Source organism: Eulemur rufifrons, chromosome 26 (genome assembly GCF_041146395.1).
Source record: "Eulemur rufifrons isolate Redbay chromosome 26, OSU_ERuf_1, whole genome shotgun sequence".
In the NCBI taxonomy this organism is placed as follows: Eukaryota; Metazoa; Chordata; class Mammalia; order Primates; family Lemuridae; genus Eulemur; species Eulemur rufifrons.
The window spans coordinates 4,681,933-4,697,763 of NC_091008.1; the positions used below are offsets into that span (position 1 = coordinate 4,681,933).

Sequence of the window (15,831 nt, forward strand, 5' to 3'; positions counted from 1 at the left end):
TGTGTGTGTGTGTGTGTGTGTTGGGGGGTGGCGGGCAGACGGTGCAGACCTTGGTCAATTACTGGCTGATGTTGGTCAATTACCGACTGACATTAGTATCAAGGACAGGCCTCCTTACCCCAAGTGGGGCCAATTTGCACTACGGTTCCTGCTCCAGATCTTCCACAAGGGGAAGCTGGTCTCTCGGGGAGCCACGTCCTTGTTGAGTTTTCTCCCCCCTGCCCTGTGCCCGCCTCTCTCACACTCTACTCCAGAGAGCACTCCCCCAATAATAACCTGAATGAGAAATCCCACACCGGGCTCTGCTCCCAGGGAATCCAGCCTGGGGGGTGGTGTGACACGTGGCCCCAGGAAGCTCTGCTAAGGGTGGGATCCTCTGGCTGGATCGCCAGCCTGCTGGATGGGGCCAAGATCCACATCGCTGGTGGGAGACGGTCCCCCGGCACGCTGACTGCTCAAACCTTCATCTGTAGAGAACTGGGGTGGGACACATGCGGGCAGGGATACATGAACTAGTGCAATAAGGCCGGCGTTCAGAAGGCAAGGGGGAAATAGTACCTAGAAGGACTGAGGAACTGATTTGATCAAGGGGAAAAAAAAAAAAAATCGTGTTGCTTTTCAAACGCTCTGAATTGACGTCTTGCCTTTTCTTTTTAACATTCCTGTTCCCGTACCCATTTACACCTGGCTGTTTGTGTTTCTGCATTTAACTTCTACTTAACTTTAATTAACTTCTTAGTGTTCATTCTAATGGAAACTTCTAATTCTTCAGAGTGCCTTCCGAAACTTTTATACATCAGCTGCCGTTTGCGTGTGTGAACTTAGTGATCTGTTATCACATGCATATTTATAAAATGGTACTTATTACAATAAAACATGGAGTTTTCTACCATCTATTTTAATGGGAAAAGAATTTTCCACTCAAATTTTTATGTATTACTAATTAATTATTGACTGATTCTGTACTATTTTCTTTACCAGGAAACTTACATGCATTATTTCCCAATCCTCATTACAGCACCATAGAGTAAGTAATATTATTATCTTTATTTTACACATAAGAGAAAATTAAGGGAAGTTAAAGCACATGTTCAATGTCATACATCTAGTGATTGACTAAGCTGGATTTGAATTTGATTGACCCGGGTCCAGAGTTCATGCCCCCCCCCCCGTTTTTTTTTGGACAGAGTCTGGCTCTGTTGCCTGGGCTAGAGTGCCCTGGCGTCAGCCTCACTCACAGCAACCTCAAACTCCTGGGCTCAAGTGATCCTCCTGCCTCAGCCTCCCTAGTAGCTGGGACTACAGGCATGCACCACCAAGCCCGGCTGATTTTTTCTGTATATTTTTAGTTGTCCAGCTAATTTCTTTCTATTTTTTAGTAGAGATTGGATCTCGCTCTTGCTCAGGCTGGTCTCGAACTCCTGACCTTGAGCGATCCTCCCGCCTCGGCCTCCGAGAGTGCTGGGATTACAGGTGTGAGCCACCACGCCCGGCCTGGAGTTCATGCTCTTAACTACCACATTATTCTGATGTTCCAGCTACTGCCTTGTACATATTGGCTTCGTCTGGAATAGAATCTTCAATATCACAGTCAGTTACAGCCTCAAAAATTGAACAAAGTTTGGAAAGAAATTTTTTCACAAAGCAGTCTGACAGCTTTTCTTTGCTATTTTCTATAACACGCAAAAAGGCGAGGAAACCCCCCCCCCATGCTTCTAAAATGGTGTATAAAGAAACAGAGAAGACCCTCAACCCCTTTCTTTTAAATCTCCTGTCCTTGTAGACCTGCTTATTAATTCTTTAAACTCTAAATTTGTCTGCCTCATTTTTAAAAATAATGACTAAAACTATACACACATGAGATGAAAAGACCTCATGTATATCTAAAGCCACGTAAGAGCCGACAACAAGAAAATGTAAAATTTCCTATTAAGGTTGTCAGCGTTATGTCCCTGACAGCTTTGAGACAAAGTCCAGCCTCACTCACCTACAGGGACAAGAGCCTGGCCCGGTCTGTTCTCAGCTGACATCTCCAGCCGCCCTCTTCACCTTCCTCCAGCCTCTCTAATGTTCTTCCAGGGGGCCAGCTGCTGCCTATTTGGGGGCCTTCACGTCTTCTAGTACTTTCTTCCTGCTGATCTAACAACAACTCCTCCTCCTCCTCCTCCTCCTCCTGGCCTCAGCTTCAATGTCAGGTCCTCAGGGAAGTCCGTCCCGGCCCTTGCAGACTGGGTTAGGGACCAACATCTCACCCTGTAACTCTGCTCTGTAGTGACGGTCACCCTTGTGGTCTCACGCCTGCCTCCCCAGGTGGCCTGTGAGTTCCTCGAGGGTGGCCTCATTTTATACCCAGCGCTTTGTATAGTGGCTGCAACGTAAGTGGAGTCTCAGTAAGTTTTGAATGGGCGAGTGACTTGAATATCACAATTAAGAACGAGATGAAATAGCCAGAATTTTTTTGCTAATCATCATAGGTTAGTTCCACCGGTTTTGACACACACACACACACACACACACCCCTACCCCGTGGAACCTACTGATTTTGTAGCAGCTCTGCTCTTGTTCTCCTCGTGGTCAGGGCTCATAGTCCAGGCTGGCGTGGAGTGGCATCAATTGTCCCTTAGCTGCAGCTTCAGCCCTCGCTGATTAACCCCTGTGACGCCTGGCAAGCACTCTCCATTCATTACTCAATGATACGCACGATCCTTTGAATCTAAACTTTCTCATTGTCGGTAATGACTCTTGGAGGCACGTGAGCTGTTAACCACGGTAGGTACAATTAGCCGGCTTTGTAACAAGAAGCCATATTTATTGATACTGTGATTATGAAGTCACTGAATACAGACGTGGTAATCTTAGGCTTAGTTCCAGCGCAACTCAGTGATTGAAAGCACCTCTTCCAGACGGCTAAGCCAACTGAAATCAGATGCTTCCATCACGCTCATGCGAGTCTCAGTCCAGGGCTGTAAGGCAGGATTATTAACAGAGGGATTAGCAAAGAGTATTGACACCTGGAGGCGTAGGTTCTGGAAGTCCCAGCAGCAACAGCTGAGGAGGCAGACTCAGAGAAAGAGAAGGAAAAGAAAGCAACAGATCTTCTACCTCCCCCAGCCCCGTACCTAGCACCGGGGCGGTATCTAGGAAAGAATCCCAGGCCACCCCACTCCGGCATGCCAGCCCACGCCACCTCCCCCAGTCCGGGGAATCCAGATGCCCCTGAGAACCAGACAGTGTCTGTCCAGTTCCCACGGCTGCGTCACAGTGAACTGATGGGCATCCTTTCTCCCCAAACCTGCCCCCCGATCTGTTGGGGCCTTTCACAAAGCTGGCTCTGCCGGCGTCTCCGTGTAATCGCTACAAACCACCTATGTAAGTTTCAGCAGAGAAAACCGTTTGCAGCAAAGCCCCCCGCCCCTTGCTTAACTCAAGGAAATTCTCTCGCAAAAATGTGTCCTTGACTGTAAAAGTTGTACTCATCGGGATTCTCAGTTACAAACGGCAGAAATTAAACTCCAACAAGCTCAGGTGAAAAAGGGAATGTGTGAGTCCACAGTTGGCAAGGTCAGGTCAACTCAGCTGGGGCGAATTGGCAAGTGATGCCAATAGATAGATAGCTTTCTCTGTCCCTCTCTCTCTTCCTCTCTCCTCTTCCCCTCTCCCCCCTCCTCCTGTCTCCCTCTCTCCCTCTCCCCTCTCTCCCTCTCTCTCCCCTCTCTCTGTCCCTCCCTCTCTCTCCCTCTCTCTTCCTCTCCCCCCTCTCTCCCTCTCTCTCCCCTCTCTGTCCCTCCCTCTCTCTCTCTCCCTCTCTTCCTCTGTCCCTCTCTGTCTCTCTCCCTCCCCCTCTCCCTCTCTCTCCCCTCTCTCTGTCCCTCCCTCTCTCTCCCTTCCTCCCTCTCCCTCTCTCTCCCTCCCCCCCTCTCCCCCTGTCTCCCTCTCCCCCCTCTCTCCCTCTGTCTCTCTCTTTCTCCCCTCTCTCTGTCCCTCCCCCCTCTCCCCCTCTCTCCCTCTTCCCCCCCTCTCCTTCTGTCTCCCTCTCTCCCCCTCTCCCCCTCTTCCCCTCTCCCCCTCCCTCTCTCTCCCCCTCCGCCTCCCTCTCTCCCTCTCTCTTTCTCTCCGCCTCTCCCTCTTCCCCCCTCTCTCTCTCCCTCTGTCTCTCTCCCTCTCACTCTCCCTCTCTCTCCCTCTCCAGCTCCGCATCCTCAGTGAGATTCTGTCCAGGCAGGCTCTCCCCAGAGGATGCAAAAGGGCTCCTGGGAGCACCATCATTATGTCTTATCAGCTCAGAAACTCCAGCAGAGAGAAAGGGAGTGACTTTCTCAATAGCACCGGCAGAAACCCCATGATGGAGCGTATCATGCTGACTGAGATCAAGTGTCCATCTCTGGACAGAGGGTGGGAAATGTGGATTGGCCAGGCCTGGATCACACAGCCAAGAAATGGGGTCGGCCTCACACCGAGGATTAGGGAGGGCTGTTGCCCAAAGGAAGGGACAGTTGCGATCCTAGAAGAAGGCGAAACAAACGCCAGGCGGACCATAAGATATGTCATTGCAGAAGGCACAAGTCTTTCTGTTTTCTAGAAGCATTCATTCCACTGCCTCGTTTTCCAGTTGAATATGTTGGCACAGATTGGTTACGCTGCCATAGTAGCTCACCCCTTATATGGTGCTTGCTATGTGCCATATATATGTGTTTTTACACATATATTCCTCACAATCCCACATGAAGTTGGTACTATTATCGCCCATATTTTATAGATGAGGAAGCTGAAGCACGGAGAAATAAGGTGATTTGCCAACGTCACATAGCTAGTAAGTGGTGGAACCCAAAACAAACCCAGCAGGCCGACTCCAGCCTGTGTACGGATACCCACCTTGCTACTTGGTCTTTGTAGTACAGTCTACTTCTGTTTGGGTTCTTACAATTAGATTGTTTAAAGCACGGTCTCAAATGCAGTGGTGATGCCTGAAATCTTTTTCTTACCAGGCGAATGTAAAATCCTAATCTCAGAGCCCAGCAACTCTGGTGGATTATGGTAATTAGAATTTCTTAAATATGTTTTTTTTTTTTTTTTTTGAGACAGAGTCTCGCTCTGTTGCCCAGGCTAGAGTGCCGTGGCATCAGCCTCACTCACAGCAACCTCAAACTCCTGGGCTGAAGTGATCCTCCTGCTTCAGCCTCCCGAGTAGCTGGGACTACAGGCATGCACCACCATGCCCAGCTAATTTTTTCTATATATTTTTTTAGTTGGCCAGATAATTTCTTTCTATTTTTAGTAGAGATGGGGTCTCGCTCTTGCTCAGGCTGGTCTCGAACTCCTGACCTCGAGCAATCCTCCCACCTCGGCCTCCCAGAGTGCTAGGATTACAGGCGTGAACCACCGCATCTGGCCTAGAATTTCTTAAATATTTTTACATGTTGATTTTGTTTTGCTTCATCCAACAAAGCCGTGAAACTAGAGGAAGTCTGAAAAATTACCTCCTCTGTAAAAACACTTCTCAAACTTCACTTATTCACAGGCCACTTTCACAAATTTTGCTATATCCATACACTGCCTCAATTATTATTTATCTGATGTTTTTATTTAACTTTATCTTATATTGACTCATTTCTACCTTGCCCTGCAATCATGGACTTGATGCTCTAATTGTATCTTTTCTGAAAGATATTAAATATAAAAATCTGAGAAATGCAAATTAAAACCACAATGAGATACCACTCACATCCCCAGAATGGGTAAAATTTAAAAGACTGCAGGACACTTGAACTTCTCATGCGTTATTGGTGGGAATATAAAGTAATATAACCATTTTAGGAAAAATTCTGTATGTTTCTTATAAAATAAAAAATACACCTAACCTCTGATCCTGCAATTATAATCCTGGAGGAATGAAATGTATTTGAGTGAAAATGTATCTGAGTGAAAGAAAAGATACACAAACAAGAAAACGTAATCTCTTTTGAGAATATGTATATATACTCTATGATCCCATTTACTTCAAGCTCTAGAACTCATCTAGAACTTGTCTTTAAAGTTCGCCTAAGCTCTGGTTTCTCTTCAAAACAAATAAGTCTTTCACCTTTTACTAAAGTTTGCCTAAACTTATTTTCGGTAAAAAAAAGTCCTAACAGTGGTTACCCGGGGATATAGGTAGGGACAGGGACTACGGAAGAAGCCAGATTAAGTTTTACATTTTTGATAGGGGTTTGGGCTACATAGTTTTATGTATGCATTTTGTCAAACTTAGTAAATTTTAGTCTTGAAAGAAAAACTATAAACAAATATTAAACTCCCCTTAATGATCTGCATGAGAAAGTATTTTGGAGGAAATGTACTGTCATCTGTAACTTATAATAAAATATATTAAAATAAGATGGATTAGGCCGGGCGCAGTGGCTCACACCTGTAATCCCAGCACTCTGGGAGGCCGAGGCAGGAGGATCGCTCAAGGTCGGGAGTTTGAGACCAGCCTGAGCAAGAGCGAGACCTCGTCGCTACTAAAAATAGAAAGAAATTATCTGGACAACTAAAAATATATATAGAAAAAATTAGCCGGGCATGGTGGCACATGCCTGTAGTCCCAGCTACTCGGGAGGCTGAGGCAGGAGGATCCCTTGAGCCCAGGAGTTGGAGGTTGCTGTGAGCGAGGCTGACGTCACGGCACTCTAGCCCGGGCACCAGAGCGAGACTCTGTCTCAAAAAAAAAAAAAAGAAAAGAAAAGTAAGATGGATTGCTGACTGGATCAAGGGACAGATAGGTTAATTATGTGATAGAGAAAGTGCAGTAAAATGCTATGGTGGAATCTAACCAGTTTTATGGGTGCTCATTGTAAAATTCTTTCCACTGGGCTGTATTTTGGAAATTTTTGCAATAAAATGTTGGACTAAAAGGCAAACACCTAACCATTAAAGTGAAAATCTGTTCCGATGGGTACTATTTAAAAACACTTGACCTCCCCACAGTCATACGTGTTCGTGGCCTGCAAACACTGCTGTCGTGGAAACCTGTAGTTCTGGACAGGTCTAGAGTTGCAGAAGAACATTCTGGCTCTGTTTAAGCCTATGAAGCTGAGTGAAAAATTTCTGGTGTAGGCTCCTACCCATCTCTCTACTTCTCACGTCATGTCAAAAATTATGCATGTCCTCCAATTTGTCTCAATTTCAAACTTTTCTGAAGCAAAGGAATAACTGACTAACGTGTGTCAATGAGCTTTATTTTCCCTTCAGGAAAGTCATTCTTTAGGAAAAGAGAGAGATTTGGCTTTGGGAAGTCTTGGTGACTGAACACACAGGTCTCCAATTGGAGGACATAGTGGGAAAAAATATTGAAGCTGACAATTGCAGAATTTTGTAAATTTCATGAGTGCTGCCGCTTAAACCGTTGCCTAAGATTCTATTAAAGTTCAGCAGGAAATGTTCAATTATAGTATATAATTATCAGTTACTCAAATATTTGACTCTAATGACAACCCAAATCAATAGTGATTTGGACTAAACTATTTTTTTCTGATGAATTAATGATCGCCATTCACAAGATTTAAACGATCGTCCTTAATCAGAAGAAATTGAGAAACCTAGGAACAACAGAGCAAACAATATAGAACAAATGAGAATAGGAGATTTGGAGCACAGACAGAATAAACAAAATGAAAAAAAAAAAGTTTTTTTAGCAAGTGGCAATTACTATCTTGGCCAATATGGAAGAAAATGCACTAAAGACAAACATTCAGCAGTTTGAAAGAGTTTGAATAGCTATTAGCATAGATTAAATCTGTGGAAGAAAAGGAAAATGGTACATGGGTTTTCTACTTGCTATAGTATCCAAAAATTCAATGCCTATAAAATGCAGAAATCATTCTAATTAGGCAAATATAATGACTCTGCTTATTGGAACTGTAATTCAAATACAAGCTTCCATGCCATACCACACACCATAGCATTCAAGTAAATAAATTAACTGCAGCTGGAAAAAATATCACACAATGCTGTTTGCTTTTTATCTGTGTACATGTATATAAGCTAGCAGAGCATAGGAATCAGATTTTTGGTGGGTTTTTTTTCTCCTTGTAAAATTGATGTAAGAGCCATCTTTATTAACTACCTAGATGTTATCTACTTTTAGACAGACTAGTGATAATGTTTATTTGAAATTTAAGAAAAATGACAGTGATACTAGGTTGGGCGAGGTGGCTCACGCCTGTAATCCTAGCACTCTGGGAGGCCGCGGTGGGAGGATCGCTCGAGGTCAGGAGTTCAAGACCAGCCTGAGCAAGAGCAAGACCCTGTCTCTACTAAAAAAATAGAAAGAAATTATCTGGACAGCTAAAAAATATATATAGAAAAAATTAGCCAGGCATGGTGGCGCATGCCTGTAGTCCCAGCTACTAGGGAGGCTGAGGAAGGAGGATCGCTTGAGTCCAGGAGTTTGAGGTTGCTGTGAGCTAGGCTGATGCCACGGCACTCTAGTCCAAGCAAGAGAGCGAGACTCTGTCTCAAAAAAAAAAAAAAAAAAAAAAAAAAGACAGTGATACTAAATGAAAATTATCAAGCAAATACTAAGACTAGGGAAAAGTCTATAAGCCTTTGAAACTGCCCCCTAAAGGAAGAGGCCAAAGCTCTGTGGCTGTACCAAACAAAGATAAATTACAGATAGTTTTTTTTTTTTAAATGAGATTCTTGCCAAGAAAACCAGAGTGAGGAAACTATGTATTCGGTCTTGACATCTGCCATTTGGCAAAAACGGAAAAATCCTTGTTGGAGCAGCAAGATGGACAGGTGCACCTAAAGCGTGGCGAGGCTCATGCAAAATGCAGCGGTGCAGTTGCTAACAGGCTCACCCAGGGACGCTTCCATTTATTTTTCATGGGCTTTGAAAACTGATCTCTAAAGTAGTCCCATGCGAGTGTCTCCTCGGCCCAACAAATCTCTGAGAGTATTCTGATTTTCCTTGCATCCAGAATGAATCTATCTATTGTGGCTTATGCCTCTTAATTGACAAGATGAAGAGATGGGAAAAGAAGCCAAGTTTCTGATGAAATTAAGGTGCCAGTTCTCTGAATTATGGAAGATCTCTTCCAAACCCCAAATGGATCATATGATTTTTTTTTTTTTTTTCCAGGACTGGTTTAAGAAAAGTGAATGGACAATAGGACCGACTCCGACAATCTGGGGCTGAAATGAATTGCTATGGGATTTCTTCCTAAGCTCCCTAAGCTGGAAGCACTTCTTTACCTTCCGCAGACTCATGCCAGAGAACTTTCTCGTTATCCTGTCTCATCCATCCCTGTCACCCCCCTCTCCGTTTCACACACCCCTGCCCCAGTATTTCAAGCTTTAGAAATTACCTCTGTGCTTGAAACTTAAAAAATATGGGAGCCCATTGGAGTTGGGAGCGGAAAGCACTGTACCAGCATCATCATGGAGGAAGCATCTAGGTTAGGAGTAAAGGTCAAATGTCACCATCATCTCCAGCATCCCGTTTGGTGTGGGGGAGGGGGTGGAGGGTGGAGGTTTCCATTCTGAACTTCTACAATGTTTCCTTGTTGACGTCTCTTGGGCAACACACAGCCCTTCTTTCCTCGGATCTTTCATTATCTTCTTTTTTTTAATCCCTCTATTTGCCAAAAGTGTTCAAGGTGTGCGGTCAACATCATTTTCTGCCTCTCTGCAGGCTCTTCTAACCGAGAGGGAAAATTCCCAGCTCCCAAACACATTCGCCCAGAGCAGGCTCCACGGTTCAGGGACCCAGAGTTCAGCAAACCCAGCCGGCATGAATGCGAGGAATGCGAATCATTCTGCTTTGGAATCCATGAAGGCTCAATAGAATTTAGGAATAATTTATTTTGTGTTCTTTTCTTGAACCATGAAGTAAATCATACACAAAAGTGGAAAAAAATGTATAGGAGCAATTCACAGAGCATCCTTTCTTGGCACCAAAGACAACTATCCTTCCGAACATTTTTGCGATGATTTTCTTACTTTTCTTTAGAATTTTACCACTTCAGCCTGCATCCGTACTGTTTCATTTTCCCTGCTTATAAACTTTGTATAAATGAATTATTTGGTCTTGAATCTCACTAAGGAGCTGGCAGGACAGCCTGGTCGAGGACTTAGTATAGTTCCAGTTTCTAAGGTATCAGAGTCATTGAAAAGCTCAATGGATACAGAGATTTTTTGCTTCAAAGGTAATGGTATGTTACGGATTATTGTGGTGTCATGTCATTGCTTTGGTTATTGTTGAAACCTTAAGATGTGTTAAAACACAAAAAACGTAATCTAAACCCTTAAAGCTTCAAAAATGCTCACTTTTGAAAGAAGGAAAAAATATTCATACTTGGGGAAAGAAAAACGGGGAAATTTATGGCTACTATTTTTCTGAAGTCAGTTACTGATCAGAAATAAAAAACAGGTCTTCTGATCCTCTAGGTTATCAATTGCCAATTAAAGCAAAACTGAATACAGAAACGTCTAAATTAGCTGGGGAAAGGAGTCATACTGAATAATTAACTAATACCCATAAACCTCAAGTCATCCTGTCTATCACCAAATCTTTACCAAAATTTCTATGAAGTATCCACTTGAAAATGTATTTCAATTCCTTTTTATTATTCTGACTTCTGGTATCACCAAAGTCCAAAGAGTTGGGGAGAAATGAAAACTAAAGATAAGCAAAGTGACTAGTTAATGCATAAACTGAATGACCCAAAGCCCCCAACAATTTCAAAGAATTGTATCAACTTGTGTTATGCCTTGGATGCAAGAAAAAGATTTAATTAGAACCATGTGAAATTTTAATTTTATAAAGTTAGACTTATACATTTCAAAATTGTTTTTAAAAGAGTTATAATAGCAAGCTTGGCAATCACTTTGATTTCAACTCTAATACCCCCAAGCTTATAATTAATTATTTAATCAGGTGTACAATAAAATGTTTCTGTTTTATGGTGATTTTATTTAAATAGAAGAAATTGATTGCTATCCATATGAAAATAAATCAGGCATTTTTGCTTACAATCTTGTATTGGGAAAAAAAAAATTCTGTGCAAATACACAAAAGGGGAATTTACCACTGGGAAAAATTTTTGCGGGAGAAAGGACAGGAATGAGAAACATTGATGTCTCTTGGGTAATGTTTTTAAAACGAAATGTTTTCATTCAGAGATTTTAAAATAGGAAAAATAAGCCATCTAACTGTGACGAAATCAAGTTTTCAGTCTTAAGTTACTACACTTTTCATTAATTTATCACAAGTCATTCTGCAAAATTACCAGCACGGACCGCAGCAATGATAAGTTAAACGCCTACAATGTATCTAAACAGTAATTGTAATATTCCAACCATATCATGAGATTGAGTCAGATGTTCTGTCCGGATCAAAGAAATTACTTTGGAACCGGCCAAATCAGTGTGATTGCCTGCTTTAACCCCAGATTTCTTCTGGGGCTGCAAGGGAAACTGACAACTGATGAAAACGCAGTTTACAAAGCACTATTGTCCCGATTCTGGTCTCTAAGGAGTTACCTAGTGATTCTCTGCTTGAAGGAAGAAACAAAAGCGCAACTATGTATCTGTCTCCAGGATGCTGAGTGTGTGATTAGTGTAGAGATTATGGAACCAAAATCTGTAGTTTTCCTCTACTTTTTGAAAGGCAATAAATACACGGTCCATCGACATGGTTTGTTCTTCTTGACCTTCTTTTAAATTCCAGTTTTCACGGAGTCAGCTCCGTGTGGCACAGTGGATCCAGGGCCCTTTGCTGTCATAACGGGTTAGGTGACAGGAGAGAACGGGGCTTCTCAACTCTCTCCGCAAGGGGCCATGCCCCGTAGACAGGCAGATGAAAGCTTCGCCCCATTACCTGGGGACAGGAGCCTTTATCGCCGGATGGTGGGAGCCCGCAGCCTTCCTCTGTGCCCATTCCAGACGGCTGGGGCCCCTTCCTCCACAAAGCCGGTTTTGCTGACCCTCCTACACAAAGGAGAAAAGAAATTTCAGTAAATTCACATCATTCACAATCCCTGGCGAGAGAGACCCTAATGGTAGTAGTTGCAGAATTGGCCTGAAATATGAGACACAAAAAGAATTCATTCTCAAACCACTCTGCACCCCATTTTTAAACATTAAAATAGCTGTGGGTCCTGTTTCAGTCTTCTACAAGTGGCTAACCAATTCTCCCGGCACCAGAGCTTTCATCTCTCACAAAAATCAAATCACGGTGGATAACAGACTTAAACCTTAGGCGTGATACAATCAGAATTCTAGAAGAAAATGTAGGAAAGACTCTTACAGACATTGGCCTAGGCAAAGAATTTAAGAAGAAGACCCCTAAGGCCATCACAGCAGCAACAAAAATAAGTGAATGGGACATGATTAAATTAAAAAGCTTCTGCACAGCCAAAGAAACAGTCCAGAGAATAAACAGACCACCTACAGAATGGGAAAAACTTTTTGCATACTACACATCAGATAAAGGACTGATAACAAGAATCTATTTAGAACTCAGGAAAATCAGCAAGAAAAAATCAAGCAACCCTATCAAAAAGCGGGCAAATGACATGCATAGAAACTTCTCGAAAGAAGATATAAGAATGGCTAACAAACATATGAAAAAATGCTCAACATCCCTAATCATCAGAGAAATGCAAATCAAAACCACAATGAGATATCACTTAACCCCAATAAGAATGGCCTTTATCAAAAAAACCCAAAACAACACATGTTGGCATGGATGTGGAGAGACAGGAACACTCATACACTGCTGGTGGGACTGCAAACTAGTGCAACCCCTGTGGAAAGCATTATGGAGGTATCTTAAACAGATTCAAGTAGACCTGCCATTTGACCCAGCAATCCCATTACTGGGCATATACCCAAACGAAAAAAGGTCATTCTTTAACAAAGACACATGTACCTGAATGTTTATAGCAGCACAATTCACAATAGCAAAGATGTGGAAGCAACCCAAATGCCCATCAATACATGATTGGATTAGTAAGCTGTGGTATATGTATACCATGGAATATTACTCAGCTATAAGGAATAATGAAGATACGACATCTCTCTGGTTCTCCTGGAGAGAGTTGGAACCCATTATATTAAGTGAAGTATCCCAAGAATGGAAAAACAAGCATCACATGTACTCACCAGAAAATTGGTTTCCCTGAACATCACCTAAATACATATCTGGGAACGACACCAATCAGATATCAGACTGAGGTGGGGGGGGAGGGGATGGGGTATGCCTACACAATGAGTGCATTGCGCACCGTTTGGGGAATGGTAATGCTTGAAGGTGCTGATTCGGGAAGGGGGGGTGGGGAAGGGAGGGATATATACCTACATGATGGGTGCAACGCGCACGACCTGGGGAACGGACACGCCTGGAGCTCTGACTTGGGGGGAAAGGCGGTACATGGGCAACGTATGTAACCTGCAATTCTGTATCCCCCATAACAATAAGATGAAATAAAAAAAAAATTAAAATAGTCTTGGTTGGCTGAGATGATTCAAAGAACTATGCTACCTGACATTGCGTGTTACCCTTCCCTGGGGCCTTTCTATCTCCCCATCTGGACCACGAGTGACTTGGGAATAGAGCTCAGGGGTTTTTTGTTTGTGGTATTATTTTTGTTTTTTGTTTTTTGTTTTTTTGTTTTTTTGAGACAGAGTCTCACTCTGTTGCCCGGGCTAGAGTGCCATGGCGTCAGCCTAGCTCACAGCAACCTCAAACTCCTGGGCTCAAGTGATCCTCCTGCCTCAGCCTCCCGAGTAGCTGGGACTACAGGCATGCGCCACCATGCCAGGCTGATTTTTTCTATATATATTTTTAATTGTCCAGATCATTTCTTTCTATTTTTAGTAGAGACGGGGGTCTCGCTCTTGGCTCAGGCTGGTCTCAAACTCCTGACCTCGAGTGATCCTCCCACCTCGGCCTCCCAGAGTGCTAGGATTACAGGCGTGAGCGAGTGCGCCCAGCCAGGTTTTAAATATACTTGTATTCCTATCCTCTGGCCTGGTCCTCCGCACTTAACCTGCACCAGCTGATGTTGGCCGATGCCAGTGAAGATGGTTGTGGGCTTTACCACCACTACCGTGGTTCTGTGTTTTGATGGGTTTTCCAGCAGCGGAGCCAAACTAGATCTTCCCTCATTCCGCACGCCACCTCCCCACGCATCCCCCATGTGCTCTCTCACCCCAGGCATCTACGAGACAGCTGGACAGGATTGGGGATGTGATCACTCACGCCGGGAGACAGTTATACGAGTGGCCCAGAGAGAATGGGTCAAATTGTTTGCAGCAGAGTGTGCAAAAAAAAAAAAAAAAAAGGAAACATTCTAATCTATTCCTGAGTACTTGGCTAACCATAATGAGTCCTTAGTTCTTTTCTGCGTTTAACCACAGTCTTGTCAAATCACTGTGCTATCGATTCACTTGCAAACTTATACATACCTCTAAAATGAATTACCTCTGTAAGAAAGAATTATGTGTTTTTAGCTGCTCAAGGAAAAGTAATATGTGACCATAAGGTATTCCATTACTTTCTAATAGTGCTACCAGTCAAAATTAAAAACCCAAGCAACTTTTGAAAATGCTGATTATTTTCATTATCCAAGCAACGGTAACCATACACATAGAAAACTATCTTATTTATTGTAGTTTTTATATTCATTTCTTAAGTGTACCTTAATATCTAGGCCTTCTTCAAATTAGGCAATGAAGTTCTACTGAACTCAGTATTTTGGTTTACATGGCAACGTATATATACGGGAAGGGAGCTCAGGGTGAGTTTTCCAAAACAAGAAGCCCATGTTCTCTCTACAAAGAAATCTGAGGAAGAGGAAGGTCTGGCTATAAACATATTGGCGAATGGCAAATACAGAAAATGTCAATGGAGTTGGTATTGCATTAGCTCCTTTCATCAGCAGAGGAACTGTTTTTGTTGGCTCAAAGTTTCTCTAAACCTTTCCAGAGGCTTACGACACAAAAGCGTGTCCAACAATAACCTCTGATTTGGAAATAGAACTATGATAACTGAGGCCAAAGCCCAGAAGGTTGATCATGATACAACTCTTGGCAAGAGTAGCATGTCAAAGGGTGTCTAACTCCATTTCTACCCAAAGTAGACTGAGTTCCGTAGGACTTGGGTTGATTTCATGGTCCCTCCCCACGTGTTCTGGCTGGACTTCATGGACGGCTGGGCATCTGGCTGAGGTCTAGCCCCTGATAAGGTCTGAATACTCTGGAATCCCTAGGACAACTCCCATACCCACTTCAATGCACAGGAACCTTTCCCATTACAACATGGGACATGTTTTCTTGGAGCCACTTGGAACTCTACAAACATATAGTAGGTATAGATCCCAAACCCCAAACATGACTTCAAAATCCAACCTAATGCAAAATAAGGAGTCACGCGTTGCATACTTGCTCAGAGTGATCTAGCAGACCGCTCTGTGAGCAGCAACATGGTAGCCTCATACAAGATGGAAATCTAGTCCACACATATTTCTCTAAAGCTCCACGGCATTTCAGTACAGCCAGATGCTCACACAGCTTACCCAACGTCATTATCACTCGTGTGGTTAGATGGGACTTTTCACTGAACAAACACTCAGCTCTTAGGTAGAGATAACCACTCACCAGGCTGCAGGGAGGAAAACTGGCCGCCATCTGCTCTCTGGCCATCCTTGCCATCCACAGGTTGACGTCCATTCCCGAGGTCTTGGTGTTCCTTTATAACCACAAACTGCAGAAGACAAAACGGGGAGAGAGGATATTATCATATAATTCACAAATTATCTCAGCACACATTAAATCAAATCTACGGCTTCA

The 15,831-nt window shown here is 43.3% G+C and overlaps 1 protein-coding gene across 4 annotated transcripts in view; it reads right to left on the minus strand.

Moving 5' to 3' along the window:
• Nucleotides 1-11,095: 11,095 nt before the first annotated feature.
• Nucleotides 11,096-15,831, minus strand: part of EGF (epidermal growth factor) — a 65,026-nt gene continuing 60,290 nt past the window's right edge. For 3 of the 4 annotated variants that reach the window (XM_069459208.1, XM_069459207.1, XM_069459206.1), the window contains 2 exons: nt 15,667-15,745; nt 11,096-11,964 (listed from right to left, as the gene is read on the minus strand). In XM_069459208.1, the coding sequence (XP_069315309.1) occupies nt 11,759-11,964; nt 15,667-15,745 (285 nt within the window). In that variant the 3' untranslated portion in view covers nt 11,096-11,758. The remainder of the gene's footprint in view (nt 11,965-15,666; nt 15,746-15,831) is intronic. The other variant, XM_069459209.1, reaches the window with a different exon arrangement.